General features: G+C 50.7%; 1 protein-coding gene across 3 annotated transcripts in view; it reads left to right on the forward strand.

Annotated features, from left to right (window-relative positions):
• The first annotated feature begins 321 nt into the window (after positions 1–321).
• CCNJL (cyclin J like) overlaps positions 322–15,473 on the forward strand; it is a 48,484-nt gene continuing 33,332 nt past the window's right edge. Inside the window, exons 1-2 of one of the 3 annotated variants that reach the window (XM_037128203.2) lie at positions 322–400; positions 1,154–1,268. In XM_037128203.2, coding sequence (XP_036984098.2) covers positions 1,206–1,268 — 63 coding nt within the window. In that variant the 5' untranslated portion in view covers positions 322–400; positions 1,154–1,205. Of the gene's footprint in view, positions 401–512; positions 776–1,153; positions 1,269–15,473 lie in introns of those variants that run through there. The other 2 variants (XM_053665946.1, XM_037128202.2) reach the window with 2 other exon arrangements.

Here is a 15,473-nt window from a genome sequence, read left to right on the forward strand (position 1 = left end):
TACTGAGCCTCTTTTGGAAGTAGAGACTCGTGAATAATCAAGAGCGGTCTTTCTGCAGCTTTCGTGGGAACTGTCCGTTTCGAAATCTACCTCCCCATCGCAGGACAGGTTCCAAAAAGAAAGCAAGAAGGCAGGGAAGGAAAGAGAAAGAAAGCAAGGAAGGGAGAAAAGGAAGAAGGGAGGAAGGAAATAGAAAAGTTAAAAAAATGAAAGAAAAGGACAGGAGGAACCGACGTTAAGGTTTGCTAGGGCAGCGCATGCAGGAGACAGAACTTTGGGGGACATCCTGCCCGCGCGTTTCGCGCGTGGTGCGCGCAGGTGGCGGCGCGGTCCCAGAGCTCCCCCGCTCCCCGTGTAGGCCCGCGGGGTGCCCAGGAGGCCACCAGGAGTCTCCACCAAGGTGAGAGGAAGCTTTCCACACAGGCGGGGGAGGAGGGCGGGCAGGAAGCGAAGCCAGAGCTGGCGAAAGAAAGACTCCAATTCCCAGCCCCCCGCCCCGCGGGGTGCGGGGGCTGGCAGCGCATGCGCGAGGCCCGGCCCCCAATTCCCTTAGCGAGAGGGGGAGGCCCCCGGCGGCCCGGAGGCAGCGAGCCGTGGCGGCACCCGAGCGCATTCTGGGGCGCGGCGGCGCGGGGGCGAGCCCGGCTGCGGAGGCTGCCGTCGGTAGCGTGGAGCGCAGGGCGCGAGGGCTCAGCAGCGTGCGTGCACCCGAGGGCCCGCCTCGGTTCTGGGAGAGGCTAGGTGCCCACAGCCCCCCACGCCCGGAGAGGAATGAGTGAGTTTCGCTCCGGCTCGAGGGCAGGATGTGGGAGCAGGACAAAGGCTGGGCGGCGGGGGAGGAGTTGGGACGGCGAGCTGGTGGCCTTTGCCAGAGCCGCAGCCTCGGGCAATCTAACGAAGTCGGCAACTTTCTCTGCAACTTTTGCGAAAGGGAAGATAAAAATTCTGCGAGTTGTTGCAGCGCTCCAGGTCTTTCCCTAGGTCCCACGGACAGAGGGGAGGGGACACCGCCACCTTCCTGGGACGGGAGGCGACCACCAGCTCTCCTGAGGTGGGCTGGAGGGTCTCCCATCCCGGAGGAGCGAGGATAGAGATGCAGGGGGTTGGAGCGGGGAGCGCGCTGCGGCCGCTGAGGTAGCCCATGTCCACGCAGGGTGCGCCCTGAGAGCCCGGTAGCCTCGGATCGCGGCGCTGCAGACGCGGTGATGGATGAGCCTTGGTGGGAAGGGCGCGTCGCCTCGGACGTCCACTGCACCCTGCGCGAGAAGGTCAGTTCGTCCCCTCCCTTGTCGCTCTCTTGGCTGAATATTTAATGTCTCTTTCGCTCTCACCCTGTTTGCTTGGGTCGCCCCGCGGGGGACCTGGGAACTCCCGGTGCCATTCTTTGCTCCAGCCCTGAGCCTCTTCTCTCGGAGGATCCGGAGGAGAAATGAGATTGGAGAGTTTAAGTTGGTTTTTCTGATTAGGCGCCCGGAGCACCCGGCCAGCTAAACCGAGACAATCACTGTACTCTTTAAGGTGGTATTTTCCATAGTATTGCCACCCTAGATTATTTAAAAAGGTGAATGAATGGGCTTAAAAATAATGTGCAACTTAAGAACGTGTATCTAACAAGTTTTGCATGGGATAAAGGATGCTGATTTTCCATTTACTGTCACCATGTAGCAGTTCCTCTTAAAGGAAAGTTAAGTAAAAGTAGTGCTTCAATATAAAAACTATTAGGTAAAGGATAGTGTAAGGTATCACAGTTATACTCCCTCCCCCCAGTATCTCTAGGATGGGACAAAATAAAATTTAAGAAATACGAATCTCGGTGAGGAGCCCCTCCGAGTAAGGAGGATGCCAGGAGAAAAACAAACACTCCCCTGCCAGTTTGCCTCTGGTGGCAGACGGTGGGGGGCAGCTGAAATGCGATCCCTGTACTCCCCTCACCTCCAAGGCAGGAGTGCTCTTGGGCATTGACAAGGTGGAAAAGTGCAGGTGGGCTGGAGGCACTGCCTGTGTGTGTGTGTGTGTGTGTGTGTGTGTGTGTGTGTGTGTGTGTGTTGCTTCCCACCCCTAGGATGGGACTGGGACAGTCAGGTGGTTTGGGGTGCAGGTGTGAAATAGAGCGAATTGGTTTCCTGGGGCTGCCCTGACAAAGTACCACAGGTGAGAGAACTGAACATGACAGGCTAGAAGTCCAAGGGCCAGGACTCCTTGGCTTCGTAGACGTTCCATTGCAGCCTGACTCTGTTGCCACATGGCATTCCGTCTGTGTTTTTTTTTTCTCTCCTATGAGGACGCCAGTCATTGGAACAGGGTCTGCTTTAATCCAGCATGACCTGGTCTTAATTTAACTAATTATCGTACTTCTGAGAAGACTCTATTAGCACATAAGGCCACATTCTGAGGTTCCAGGTCGACATGAACTTGGGGGACACTGTTCAACCCTGTACAGGAATGGAGAGGTCTTCTCAGTGGGTTCCCCGGTTCCCCACACAGACGTGGACACCCGGTGTCCACGGAATTCTGATTCAGAAGTTACCAGCTAATCAGGGTTTCTTCCTCACCTGGGAGTAGCTGTCTTTTGGCCAACTTATGTTTTCCTTTTTTCTGTACCTACTGGTCCATCTCTGTCCTGTGTTGCTAGCCCGGCTGTGACTTTCTCTGCTTCCCTTGGTCTTCTCCCTGCAGCAGAACGGTCAAGGTGCAGCATGTTCTGGGCATCTGGAGAAGAAATCCTGTCTCAGTGGTTTAATTAAAAAGCAGCTCTGGCTGGCATGGCTCAGTGGATTGAGCACTGGCTTGTGAACTGAAAGGTCACTGGTTTGATTCCCAGTCAGGGCACATGCCTGGGTTGCAGGCCAGGTTCCCAGGTGGGGGCATGTGAGAGGCAACCGATTGATGTATCTCTCCCACATCTATGTTCCTTTCCCTCTCTTTCTCCCTCCTTTCTCCTCTCTCAATAAATAAGTAGAATCTTAAAAAAAAAAAATCAGGGGCCATGGGATAGTAGACCAGGCAGGCTTGATTCTCTTCTGGAGGTGGTGGCTAAATGAGTTAGTGAGCGCTGTCACGGAAGTTGGGCTGCCTTGCTTATCATAGGCTCAGGTGGTTGGCAGTTCTGCTGGAAGCTTGAGAGGAATGACTTTGACCTCATTTGCCCCTTTCCAGCAGGAAAGATTTCTAAGAACTGTTTAAACTCAAACAGCTCAGTTACCTGAGAATCCCGTCTTTCATAATGTGTGTTCTAATCTCTCTTTTACCCACTCAAAAGAACAGGGCAGGCAGGTCCCATTAATTGTGCCTCACCCATGCCATAGTGCCAGATTAGTTCACTGCATTGAGGGAGGACAGGTTTGTGCAGGTTTTACAGGTTAAAAATAGAAAACTCACTCAGGGTGATGGTCAAGGTCACCTGTGATTTGAAGCTGGTCTGATAGGGTAAATCCTGGGTTCCTTTGGTTATAATGTCTTACCTTCCCAGTATGTTGACTTTTTTCTCCTTTATTTCTTTTCTGCTAGGGAGCAGAAATATCAGACCCTGTTCAAAAAAGATGCTTCTCGAGAAAATTTGGCTTAATGGAGAGAAAAGCATAGACTAAGGGGAACCCCGTACCCACACCAGCCTCACCTTCCTCCAGGAGTGGGGACTGGCTCTTGATTTTTCCCAGACTAATTTTTTGCATTAAACATCTGCTTAATTTTTCTGACTGTAAGATGTACCAGACCGCAAGACGCACCTAGGTTTTAGAGGGGGAATATAGAGGGAAATTTTTTGAAACAAAAAATGTGGTAAAATATTTAATAACATAAGTAACATAGGCCACACACCCCCACAGTGAGCCAGGCACACTACATTCGGACTATAAGATGCACCCCCCCAAATATGGGGGGAAAGTGTCTCATAGTCTGAGAAATACGGTACTCTGATAAGTCATTTCTAACAACTGTACGAGCGTCTGGCACACAGTAGACACTCACTGTTCGTTGAATGCGGCCAGTTGAGTACAAAGCACGTTACTTCATTTGCTGCTGAATCGTTGCCACACAGCCACGAGCAGCTGTCCCCACTTGACTGATGCGGGACGGAGGCTGGGACCACAGAGGTTGTGGGAGCCCCACTTTGTCAGATGCGCTGTTCCTGTGGAACACGATACTGCAGTGTGTAAAATGTGACGCCATGGAAACGGTCCTTGGGGTTGGATGTGCGCGATAATATCTGAGGGCGGTAAAATCTGAGCTGCTCGCTTAAACTTCTCCAAACCTCTTTCAACCTGGCTGCCGTCATTCCTTCTTCTGCAATAGCCAGAACTTAGACTGTGTCACTTCCCTGCTTTAAGGACCTTCCCACGGCCCCGTGCTGTGTTGGCAATAAAATTCCCCATCCTCACCACCACCTGTAATACCTGACACAGCTGGTCCCTGGTCTGTCCTTCTACCTTGTCCCCTACCCCCTCCCACACTGACCCCCTTTCTCTTCCTTGAGTAAGTCGAGCTCCTTCCTGCCTCAGGGCCTTTGCACTGGCTCTTCCTTGTATTTGGAATCTGCTTTTCTCTGCTACTGTTCTTCTGTGTCAGTCCAATCAAGTCATCCTATTTAGCTTTCTTTATGGCATTTGCCGACATCTGGAATTATTTTCTGTTTTACTGACCTTCCCCCCGAATACAGGCTCCACAGGAATAGGCCTGTGTGCGCCTTGTTCGGTGCCAGGCCTCAGTGCCTAGAACAGGACCTCCCCGAACTGTGTGGCATGATGAGAAGATTGACTCTTCCAATTTCCTTGTTGGCAAGTTGGAGGAAGTGTTTTATGGGCTGTTAGGAGTGGGTGGAAGAACCTACCAGCTGTGTGAGAGCGACACATGGCAGGGACGGGGCAGGCGTCCTGTCTTCCCACTTATGATGGGCGTCTGTGTGGCCAGGGTAAGGCTTGGGGTTTGTGACCACCCTCGGGCGGTCCACAGTCCTGACAGGCAGTCCTCAGAAGAAAGACATTGTGATTCCATTGGACCAACAAGAGGGGGAGGGCCACCTTCCGTTGTCCTTCAGGCCTCTCTCCCCTCCAGCGTGGTTCCTAGCCCCAGCCTCAAGTTTATTTCTCTCATGGTCCTTGTCACCCTGTGTAGTAATTTGTCCTCACTCAACTGTGAGTTCCTTGCAAGCATGAGGAATGTCTGGCTTCTCAGCACACCCGGAGCAGTGTCCGGCGTGGAGCAGGCCGAGGGGTGTCCGCTGCCTCGGTTGCCCAGGCACAGCGCTGGGAGAGCACAGAAGGGAAGGACAGACTCAGGGGCACTCTCCTGGGGCACAACGAATGGATTTGCACGAGTGCTTCCCAGGGGTCCTAGGTGGGGCTTTGGCATGTGCCAGGAGATGCCCTTGGCCTGGCTGTGTGGTCTGTGCGAATGGCCGTGGTGCCAGGCACAAGACCAGGTGGAGGCTGCCTCCCAGCTTCCTACAGACTTGCATCTTCTCCCCTCAGATAATACGGGGGTGACAGGGAGGAGAGGAATGGGGGAGGGGTTAGAAGTAGAATTCTCCACAGAAGCAGTTTATTGGCATGGACCAAAGTGCAGAGTAAGGATCTTAGACTAAGAACTATTGGCTGAACCTAGGTCATCACCTCCATACTTCTGCTAAGAGGTTCCATCATTCTCCTCAAATAGTTATCTCCTAAAGAACAACAGAATAGATAGAACTCGGTCTGGTCTCTTTTTGATTTACATCCATCTGACACAGTTTTCACTCTGGTTAGTAGGAAGTGGTTATGTTAGTAAGCAAAGGAAAGGTTCAAGGACCCTTATGCCGTGGTTTAAGGCTTCTATGGTATATGGACTTTCTGAATATGGGGATTTGGGAATACTTGGGGGGAAAATCCCACCCTCCCAAAGCCCTGTGACAGGCTCTACTGGGCATGACCTGGTAGGTTTATCTTCGTGGGCCACAGGCTCCTCTTACTCCTTCGGGTGTTTGTCTTTTCCTGGGATTGGAGTCACGAGAGACCTTGGGGGGGTCTTCTCACCCTGCCCCGGACTTGAGATCTGCAGAGCCAAACTTGGTTTTCCCACTCCCGAAGTGTGGTTCGTTGCACGCATAGAGGACTTTGGCGTGTGAGACCATGCTTCTTGAACGAGCAGATACGGGACATTTTTTTACTGATTTGTGACTGAATTTATACAAAGATTTTCCAAAAGGACCTTTAGTGATGACGATGCGAGTGGCCACTGTTTATTGAGCATTTACTTGTGTTTCGGACAGGATGCCGAGCACAGGAATGTCTGCCCCAGTGCCGGAACCAACTCCGTTTTATCCGTAGGAAACTTCAAGACTCTGAGGGTGTGAGTTTGAGCCAAAGTTTATTTAAAAGAACATCCATTTTAGCAAAGAGTAGAAGCACGAGGCAGGAAACAGCTGAGGCCCTGCCGCTGGTTGCACCATGCAGTCTGAGTTGTAGTTTGTGTTTTGTACAATGGCCTAGCCAGAGCCGGGGGCTTAAGAAGCCACGCCAGGAAGCTGCCAGCTGCGGGCTCGGGCCTTGGTCTGGACATTGGGGAGGTCTGATTGCGGGTCCTGGTGCCTCACCTGTGTGTGCTGCGTCTCACTTTGCGGTGATTGGGCCTTTGCTATCGCCTGTCCTTGTGGTGGTGGTGGGCGGGGGTGGGGCGCTATTAGAGTAAGAGGGACACCCCGGGCCCCCCTGTCCTGCCCGAACGTTCGACAGCTGGAATCTCATTCCCGCTCCGTCCCTTGCCCCTGAGTTAAAACTACATCATTTCCTGGTGACTTCTAAAGCTTGTGCATCTTTTCACTTCTCCCAACATTAATTTTTTCTTCTCAGGCCTCCCCTGAAATTCCCTGAATTTCTTCATTGCAAAGGCTGAACATCTGTCCCCTTACAGGAGGCGGTGACCCAGGTTCGTGCCCAGTGATTTAGCTAGGTCGCCCTTCACTGATCTTTCTCTTCCCTTCCCCTCCTTGGACTTCTGCACAAACCCCCACCCCGGGGTCAGTTCTTCCCAAACCATGAGACTCACCCAGCTCTTCTCATAAGAAAGTATTCCAGACATGGGCAGTGGCACGGGCCTGCCCAACTTAGTTCCAGGAATGGACCCAAATGCTGGCTTTCACAAGCTCTTACCTACTGGCAAGGCTGCCTTATGTTCGGACCCTAAGCAAGTGGCCCTTGGGTCCCTTCCTGGAGATGAGGGTGAGGCTGTTAGTATAAGGAGGAGTTTCTTGCTGCCCAGCCTGCAGCGATGATCTGGGCAGCCCCCCGAGGTGGGCACAAACAGAGGACGGGAGGTTGGTGAGAAATGGGGTCGGGGGCTGGAAGAGATGCCATTCGAGGTGATGTCCAGCTTGGAGACTCCCCAGTTCCAGCGCCCTACCTGTATTCTGTAGGAAGCCGAGGACAGAACTTGGCGTCCTCTCTTGGGTCCTTCGTGCCTTAGGTAGCAAAACGCTCAGTGTGTCTTCAACACTCAGCCGAGACTTGGTCTCAGCGCATCTTCTCTATAGAAGCGGCAAAGTATGTCATAGGCTTCCTTTCATCTGTAAGCCTGGAGTGACACCTGCCCCACGGGCCTCCTGGTGTCTCAGGAGAAAGCGAGTGTGGGAGCACTGGTCAGCTTCTGGCGCCTGTGGGTTGTGACGTGGGGAAGGGGCTCTCTGGGCCCTCTGGTTGGCCCGTGTGCTCTTTGAGTGAGGGCACGCCATTACAGTCTTTGAGCTGGCCCTGTGCCCTTGCCCTTGACTTGTTCTTTGTCTTCCTAAACCACAGCCCTTTGCGTAAGGGAACCGCAGCCAACCATTCTCTCGTGTGTCTGAGCACCTGGCAGAAGTGGGTGACACTGTGATTCTGCACTTTTCTCTTTGTTTCCCATTTTAAGGTATTACACATGCACTGGGTGTGTTTTCTTGCTTGTTTGTTTAGAAAACTGCAACAGCGAGTATCAGCACAGAGAGGAAGGCTGAATCCTCCCCTCCCCCGACCCCCATCCGCCACCCCAGGCCCCCCACCTGGAAGTTGGCCTTTTGGTGCTGCTTCTTTTGCATGTGTGTGATCACAGTGCATTTTTTACTTGGACTTTTTTTTTTTTTTTTTCAGTAAAACCTGAAAGTGTCTTGCTCAGAACACTTTGTTTATTTAACAGTACACCATGCACACATTCTTGTATCTTTCTTCTCCACCCAATTCCTGGTGATCAGACAGGAGCATAGAATTAGAAACTATTGATTGTGTTTGTTTAGAACACAGAGTACAAGAAGGTGGTAAAAGAAAAATAGCCAAGTTCTGTGAAGGATGGGATGTAAATAGTCTTCCTGGCCCCCCACCCAGTTCCGTTGGCCTGGTTTCCCTCCCTGAAAGGTCCCCCAGTTTCCTGCAAATCCTTTAGTTATTCTGTATGTGAACAAGCACAAGTGTGTGTCCACCACGGGGGGTGATATAATTCACACTCTTTCCTTTTACCGCTGGACTTTTTTAATGTTTGCATTTTAATCATTTAAATATGTTCTATGAAACCACCAAATAGCAGCTCCATGACCAGAGGGATTTAAAAAAAAATCTTTTCTGCTCATTGTAACAATAAAGGTATACAGTAGATATTCAATATGTTTGCATTTAAGGAATGGCTGGAATATTTCTTTTTCCTCGTTTCCTATCCAAATGCATATATTTTATTTTACAAATGTGCATCGTAGTATATTACACTTCTGTGACTTAATTTTTTCCTTTACTGTATGTACTGAGTAACTTTCTATGTCATTAACTATTTTCCTACAGTGTCGTGCATAACATTTAAGTGTGGAGGTACATTGTGATTGGATTAACTAGTCTCCTAGTTGGTTATTTAGATGGAGCTGCTTGTTACTACAAATTGAAGTATAATTTAGATACACTGCAACGTACAGATCTTCGGTGTGCATGAGTTCAGAGTTTATAGTGAGTTTTGACATATATATACCCTCATGTAACTGCTATCATAACCCTGATAGAGAATCTTGCCCCCAGCCTGCGGGATTGCCCGGTGCCCCTTCTCCATCGTCACTCACCCGGCCCTGCTTCCAACCCCAGGCTGTCCAGATCTGCTTTGTGTCTCTGTAGACGAAGTTCGTCCTTCCTAGAGTTTCATATAATAGAGTTACGCGTCGGTACGCTTTTCTGTATCCTTTTTTTTCTTAATGTAATGTGTTTGAGATTCATCCACATCATTAATATGTTGAGTTTATTCCTTTTTATTGCTGAGTGGTATTCCATGGTGTGATTATAATGCAGGGTGTTCCCTCACTCTCCTCTCTGTGGTCTTGTGGGGCATCTGTAGCATGTCACTGGTTTTACACAGTGAGGGGGAGGTGATCTTGGGCTTCTGTCTGTGAGTGTGGCTCAGTTTCCTGAACAGAAACTGCCAGTCACAGGGCATGGCTTTCAGAACTTTGTGTGTCACCAGCTAATAAAGTCTCAGAAGGTTGGGCCAGTTTGCACTTCTGTGGGGGCTGTGGGAGAATGCGTGCTTCCCAGCATGTTGCTAACCCTGGATATTATCCTTTAAAAAAAATCAGCGCCCTTTGGGTAGGTCAAAGTGGAGTCTCTTGGCTCCAGAAGGAGCAGAACCCAGAGTGAGACAAGCACGGGAGGTTGGAGGGAAGGGGTCGGGAACTCTGAACACTTCCCAGGACGCAGAGCATCCTATCTGCAGCAGGAACCAGCCTGAGACCTGTATCAGGCCGGGTGAGGGCTGTTGAAGTGACCTTCCCCACTCCCGGCCAGGAAACTCCCTCTCGGCCCCATCATACAGTGTGTGCTGCCCTCTACACCCACGTGGCAGTTACTGGGGTCCCTTGCAGGTCCCTGGAGCAGATGGTGCCAGAGCCTAAGCCTTCTTTGTGACGTGGACATCCACACCAGTACCACAAGAGACTTAGTCTGGAAACGATCGCGCAGTGATTTGGGCGGGTGGGTTGGGGGAGACAGGAGAGGGCAGCAGGTTCATCGGCTCGGGAGCATCAGGAATTGGAGAGACTCGGTGAGTGGAAGGGAAAGTCGGAAAGGACCGAGGCGCCGTCAGAAGGAAATTGGTTCCACTGCGATGCATCCATTCACCGAAATATTATTACACATTGAAGTACAATTCAGTGTGTCTTGCATGGCAGACAGCTTTGGGCTGTGTGACAAATAATTTTTCTGGTCATTGCAAAAAATCCAAGCAGTTCAGAGCATTTCCGACCCTTTGGCGTGAGCCACGTTTTTTTTTTTTTAAACTTTTTATTTTAGAAAAATTAAAAGGTACACCAAAACGGAGAGAACAGTAGAATGGATCTCTGCGTACCTTCCACCCTACCTCAGTCCCAGAGAGTGAAAACACTTCACCGATGAACATCTAACAGATAAAGGCTCTTGTCATGTAACGACTCTGCCATCATTACACCTAGCAAAACGAATAGCAGTTCATTAATACCTCATATCGTCTAGTTCATATTTAGTTTCCCCTAGCTGACTCAGAAATGGCTTTGTAGTTGGTTTGTTCAAGTCATGGTCCAGATGAGGTCCATGAATTCCATATTTTAAAATGTATTCTTAAGTCTTTTATATTCTAATGGTCTCCCTGCCTCCCATCACTGTTAAAAAAAAAACAACAAAACTTTTTCATGCCATTGATTTTTGGGAAAACCAGGTTATTTGTCCTGATGAAGGTCCTCTATCCTTGATTTGGCCTATTAATTTCCCCACGGCATTGTTTAACGGGAGTTCACTACTAACGAGTGGTTTATACGCTTCTGTGCTCTTGTGGGATGTCAATCTGCTTGTTCTCTCTCTGTCAGCCCAAACCTCACTTCCTCGGGTGCCTTCCCTGAGACCCAGACAAGGTCAGGGCTGGGTCCCTTGGTATGTGTTCTCAGACCACCCTGGTTATTCCTTTGCACTCAGCACAGCTTGAAATTACGCACTTATAAATGTGATTATTTCGTTTGGATCCAGCTTCCCAGGCCCTTGAGGGGCAGGCAGACACCGCGTCTCCTCAGGTCTAAGCACCCCCCTGGGGATCAGTCTGTGCACATCACGGTCACCTTATCTGAGGTCTGTGCCTTTCAGCCCACACATCCCCTTCCTGGACTTCACTGTTGAAATAGTCCTGCGTGCGGGGTAGGGGGATTAGCTGCCAATAACACCATCCTTCTGCTAGAGAAACGGCCTCCAAGGGCTCAAGGACTTGGCCAGGGTCCCTCTCTTGGGTGGGAGAACTAGAGCCGTAAAACTTGGCAACCTGCTCTCTAGAGTCTGACTTTCAACAAGCTGAGGAGTTGCAACCGGGCTGGCCTTCAAATCAGTGATGGTGTAACATGAACTTCTGCTTCGGAGGGGCTGACACTGGGCACCTCAGGAGGTGAGAAGGCCCGCGGGGGCGGGGGGCGGGGGCGGGGGAGTAACGTTGGACTGTTGACTCTGAGTTGCAATCTCTTGCTGGTCTCTCCTGTGCATTCACTTTCTGTTTTGAAGTAGTTTCAGACTTACAGAAGGGTTGCCAGCACAGTTCACAATTGCGAACCTTCGGACCCATCGTCTTTACCATTCTCTTTCTCTATCTTTATATGTATTTCCCCTGGAACTAAGTTGCAGACGTACCCCCTGATCCCTTAATACTTCAGGGTTCCTATTGCCTGGCCACTCTGAAGATGGGCCATGAAGTGATTTCTGGGGGCGTTTTGGACAAACCCCTACTGACATCTTCCCAGGTGTCCGGAGGCCTCTCTGGGGGGAGGGGAGGATGCAGCCTTCTGGGCAGGAAGGAGGAAGTCTAGCGGGTGTGAGTAGCCTGTGCTGGCCGTGAGTCTGGGGAAGGCAGAGTTCTGGCCCATTGCGGGTGTGAGTAGCCTGTGCTGGCCGTGAGTCTGGGGAAGGCAGAGTTCTGGCCCATTGCCTTGGACCTTCTCTGTGGCTTAGTTGGCAGAAAGCCTCTTTATCCAGCAGTTATTTATCAAGCCCCAAGTACGTGGGAGGCTCTGCCAGCCAGGCCCCGGGGCCTCAGTGTTGGAAGTGACTGTCCACTTTAATGGGTGCTCACTTGACATACATCCCCTTCCGCTGATGAAGTCCTCAGACGGTCTACTCTAGCAGGCACTGTAACTGTCACCATGTTACAGATGGGACACGCTCAAGTTGGGAGAATGAAATCATTTACTAGCCTCACAGGGTGAGCTGATCATAAATGACTGGGCAGGTCGTGGGGTGTAGTCACACCCCATTGTTTCTGTGTATGTAGGTTAGCACACCCCAAGAGAGCACTCAGTCTTAACTGTCCTGTACCCGGGTCCCCACTTGTTTTCTCCCACCTCTGTGTATCTTCTTTAAGCACCTTCCTCAATTTCAAATGCATAAAAGAAGTTGAAAAACTGTTCCTCTCTGGGGCATTTGAGATCTTGCTCCCCATACATGTCATCAGTTCAGCACAAATAAACACTTCTTAAAATTCAAATAAATAAATAAATAATGCACACGAAGCCATACAGCTAGCCGAGGGTGAGGTCAGGATTCAAGCTCAGCTATTAACCAGCGTACCAACAGTGACATCCAGTTCCCTGGGGAAGTATGAAAAGCTTCAGAGAGGAGGTGCTGTGTGAGCTGGGTTCAAAGGATAAGCAGAAGTGTGCTAGGCAGAGAGAGGTGTGGAGGAAGTTCATCTACTGGGGCTCAGGGCAGCTTCTGAAGGTCACACGTCAGTGACCTTCAGGTGGTACTCTGGTGAGTAGCCAAGACAGGGAGATGGACCAGGAGCGTTGGCTCTGGGGACAGGGATCTCCCTGGATGTCTGCTCTTGTCCTCAGAGCACAGGGAGGGGTGTGAGTAGGGAATGCTGGGTCACTGGGAGATGACCTTGGCCTTGGAGACTGGGTGTTGGCAGTGATTCCAAGGGATGACATCTGAACCAGGGCAGGACTTAGAGACCCTCGTGAGTTTTAGGAACTAGGATACAAAGGACCAGCCAACAAAAGGAGTGAAAGATTGCAGGTTTCTTACTGGTTGAAATAAAGTAATCTTCTGTTGCTGACCGTGATGGGCCTTTGTCACACTGCCCATTGTTCTCAGAAAGCTTCTTCTGGCAATTGCTGGTTTCTGTGTAACCTTTAAAGATTCCCTCTAAATTAAGGGAGTTGATATTCATTGGGCACCCACAGTATGCCAGACACCATTAAATGCTTGATGTACATATTCGAAGCAACTTTTGATTATTAAAGTTGCTTTAAATAAAGGTAAATGTCCTGACCAAATGCACATTCATTCTTGCATTCAGTGACCGTTTTTTAGCAGCTGACCACCTGCCGGGCACTGCCAGCCACCAGGGATGTCGTGTCCTATGCTGCATAAAGGAAATTTGGTTAACGACGGACCTTATAAACAACCGTGAACCCATAACACTATACAGGAGCTGACTTCCCTGTGAGAGCTGGAAAGATATGTTGTTGAGGAAGAGGTTTTTCCTTCTCTGCCGGGAACAGTGTCTTGGGGTTTGGCGGGAGATTCCCTCCCACCCACAGCACCGTAGTTTTGAGTGCATGGACTCCATCCGAACTGGGAAGCCACTGACCTTTTTCACACGGAGGAGCCACCCCCCCCCCTGCACTGTGTATTCAGAGGGCAGCCCTCCCAGGTCTAGTTTGACTGTCTTCAGAGCACATTGCTGTGAATTCTCTGCGGAGGACCCTAGGTCCTGCACCAGGACACAGGTCCACGGGAGCCTCCTTCATGAGTGTTCAGTGTCGTGGCCACACTGGTCGAAGCTTTCTGTGGGCGTGTGGAGCCAGCCCGTTCCTGGACTTGGGGCATGTTGTCAGTCATAATGATGTAAAGCATAGACAAGTTTTATTTCTTCTATCAGTTCAATGCCAGAGAGAACCCTTTGTGCCAGACAGGGTCAGTGGAACCAAAAACAGATTTCCGAAGACAAAATACTGAGTTCTTTGTTCTCCCCTCTCCACGTTAAACACCCTCTCATTTACGAATATGCCACCGAACTCCTTAACCTGACCACAGCGCCAGCACGCAGCAGCCAAACTCTGCCTTGCTCCTTCAGCGCTCCATCTTCACCCTTATTCCTACTGATGCTCAGACCCCCTTTTGCTCCCTCCTGACAAGGGACCGTCGGGATCTGTGCTTTGTCCAGCCAGCTTCTCCTCGCGTTCCCATGAATTTCTAATCAGTCCAGCCCGTATCACTAGTCACGGGGCAGCACGGACCACTTCTTTGTCCTACTTCTGACCCTGTGGGAAGAAGCTGGGAAGAGCCTGGGGGGGACAGTGTTTACAGACTCTGCAGTGGTGTCCAGCAGTGCCCTAGGCCTTCACTCTCACTCAGTACCTCACCCAGAGCACCCTCCCGTCCTGCAGGCTCCGTTCATAGCAAGCGCCATTTTTTAGATTTTTTAACCATCTTTTTTCTGTGCCTTTTCTCTGCTTAGGTATCTTTAGGTCCACAAACACTTACCATTGCGTTACAGGTGCTTGCAGTATTTGGTGCAGTAACTTGCTGCACAGACTCGTAGCCTAGGAGCGATGGGCTGTACCTGGAGTCTAGGTGTGGAGTGGCCTCTGCCGTCCAGGTTCCTGTAGGTGCACTCTGCGGTGTGCAAACTGACAGAACAACGCATTTCCAGAACATACCTCATCGTTAAGCGATGCCTAACTGTCAGTGACGACTGAACAGCTCTCTGCCTTCATGGAACTCACAGGCCCAGCCTCAGGCTTGCAAAGTACAGACAGGGTCAGAGCTCCCTGGCCAGAAGGTCTGATTCTGTCAATCAGGAAATAGGGAGTGTCGTGGATTCCTCAGATTGCCTCAGATTGGGTTGCTTAAAATAACCAGAGTTGATTCTGTCACAGTTCTGGAGGCTAGAAGTTCAAAGTCAGGGCCATGCTCCCTTCAGAGGCTCTGGAGAGGGTTCGTCCTTGCCTCTTGCAGCATCCGGTGGTTGCTGGCAAACCTTGGTGTCCTCGGCTTATAGCTGCATCACTCCATCCCCTGCCTCCATTTCCCTGTGGCTTTGTCCCTGTGTCCGTCCTTGCCTTGTCTTTCCTCTGCACGTCTGTGTCTCTGTTTCTCTTTTTATAGGGACACCAGTCATTGGGTGAGGGCCCATTCTAACCCACTAGGGCCTCATTTAAACTTGATCCTATATGTAAAGTTTCTATTTCCAGATGAGGTGACATTCTGAGATTCTGGTAGACATAAATTTTTGTGTGTGTGGGGGGGGAGAAATTGTCCAATTCAGTACAGGAGGAAGCTTCCATTTTTCAATAGATCCCCAGGAAATTCCAGGGCCTGTGGTCAGCCAACGACAGATGCAGGAACCCTGGACCACAGATCAGCAGGGGAGCAGAGTCCCAGCTGAAGTGATGAGCGGGCGGGGGTGGAGGTTACTCTCCTGACCTGTTCGGGGCTGCATGTTAGCGGCACGGTGATTCCATCAGAAGGGATCTGGAAACTGGAGGTGGGGGT

Source organism: Artibeus jamaicensis, unplaced genomic scaffold, assembly GCF_021234435.1.
Source record: "Artibeus jamaicensis isolate MK-2021 breed Jamaican fruit bat unplaced genomic scaffold, CSHL_Jam_final contig_432, whole genome shotgun sequence".
In the NCBI taxonomy this organism is placed as follows: domain Eukaryota; kingdom Metazoa; phylum Chordata; class Mammalia; order Chiroptera; family Phyllostomidae; genus Artibeus; species Artibeus jamaicensis.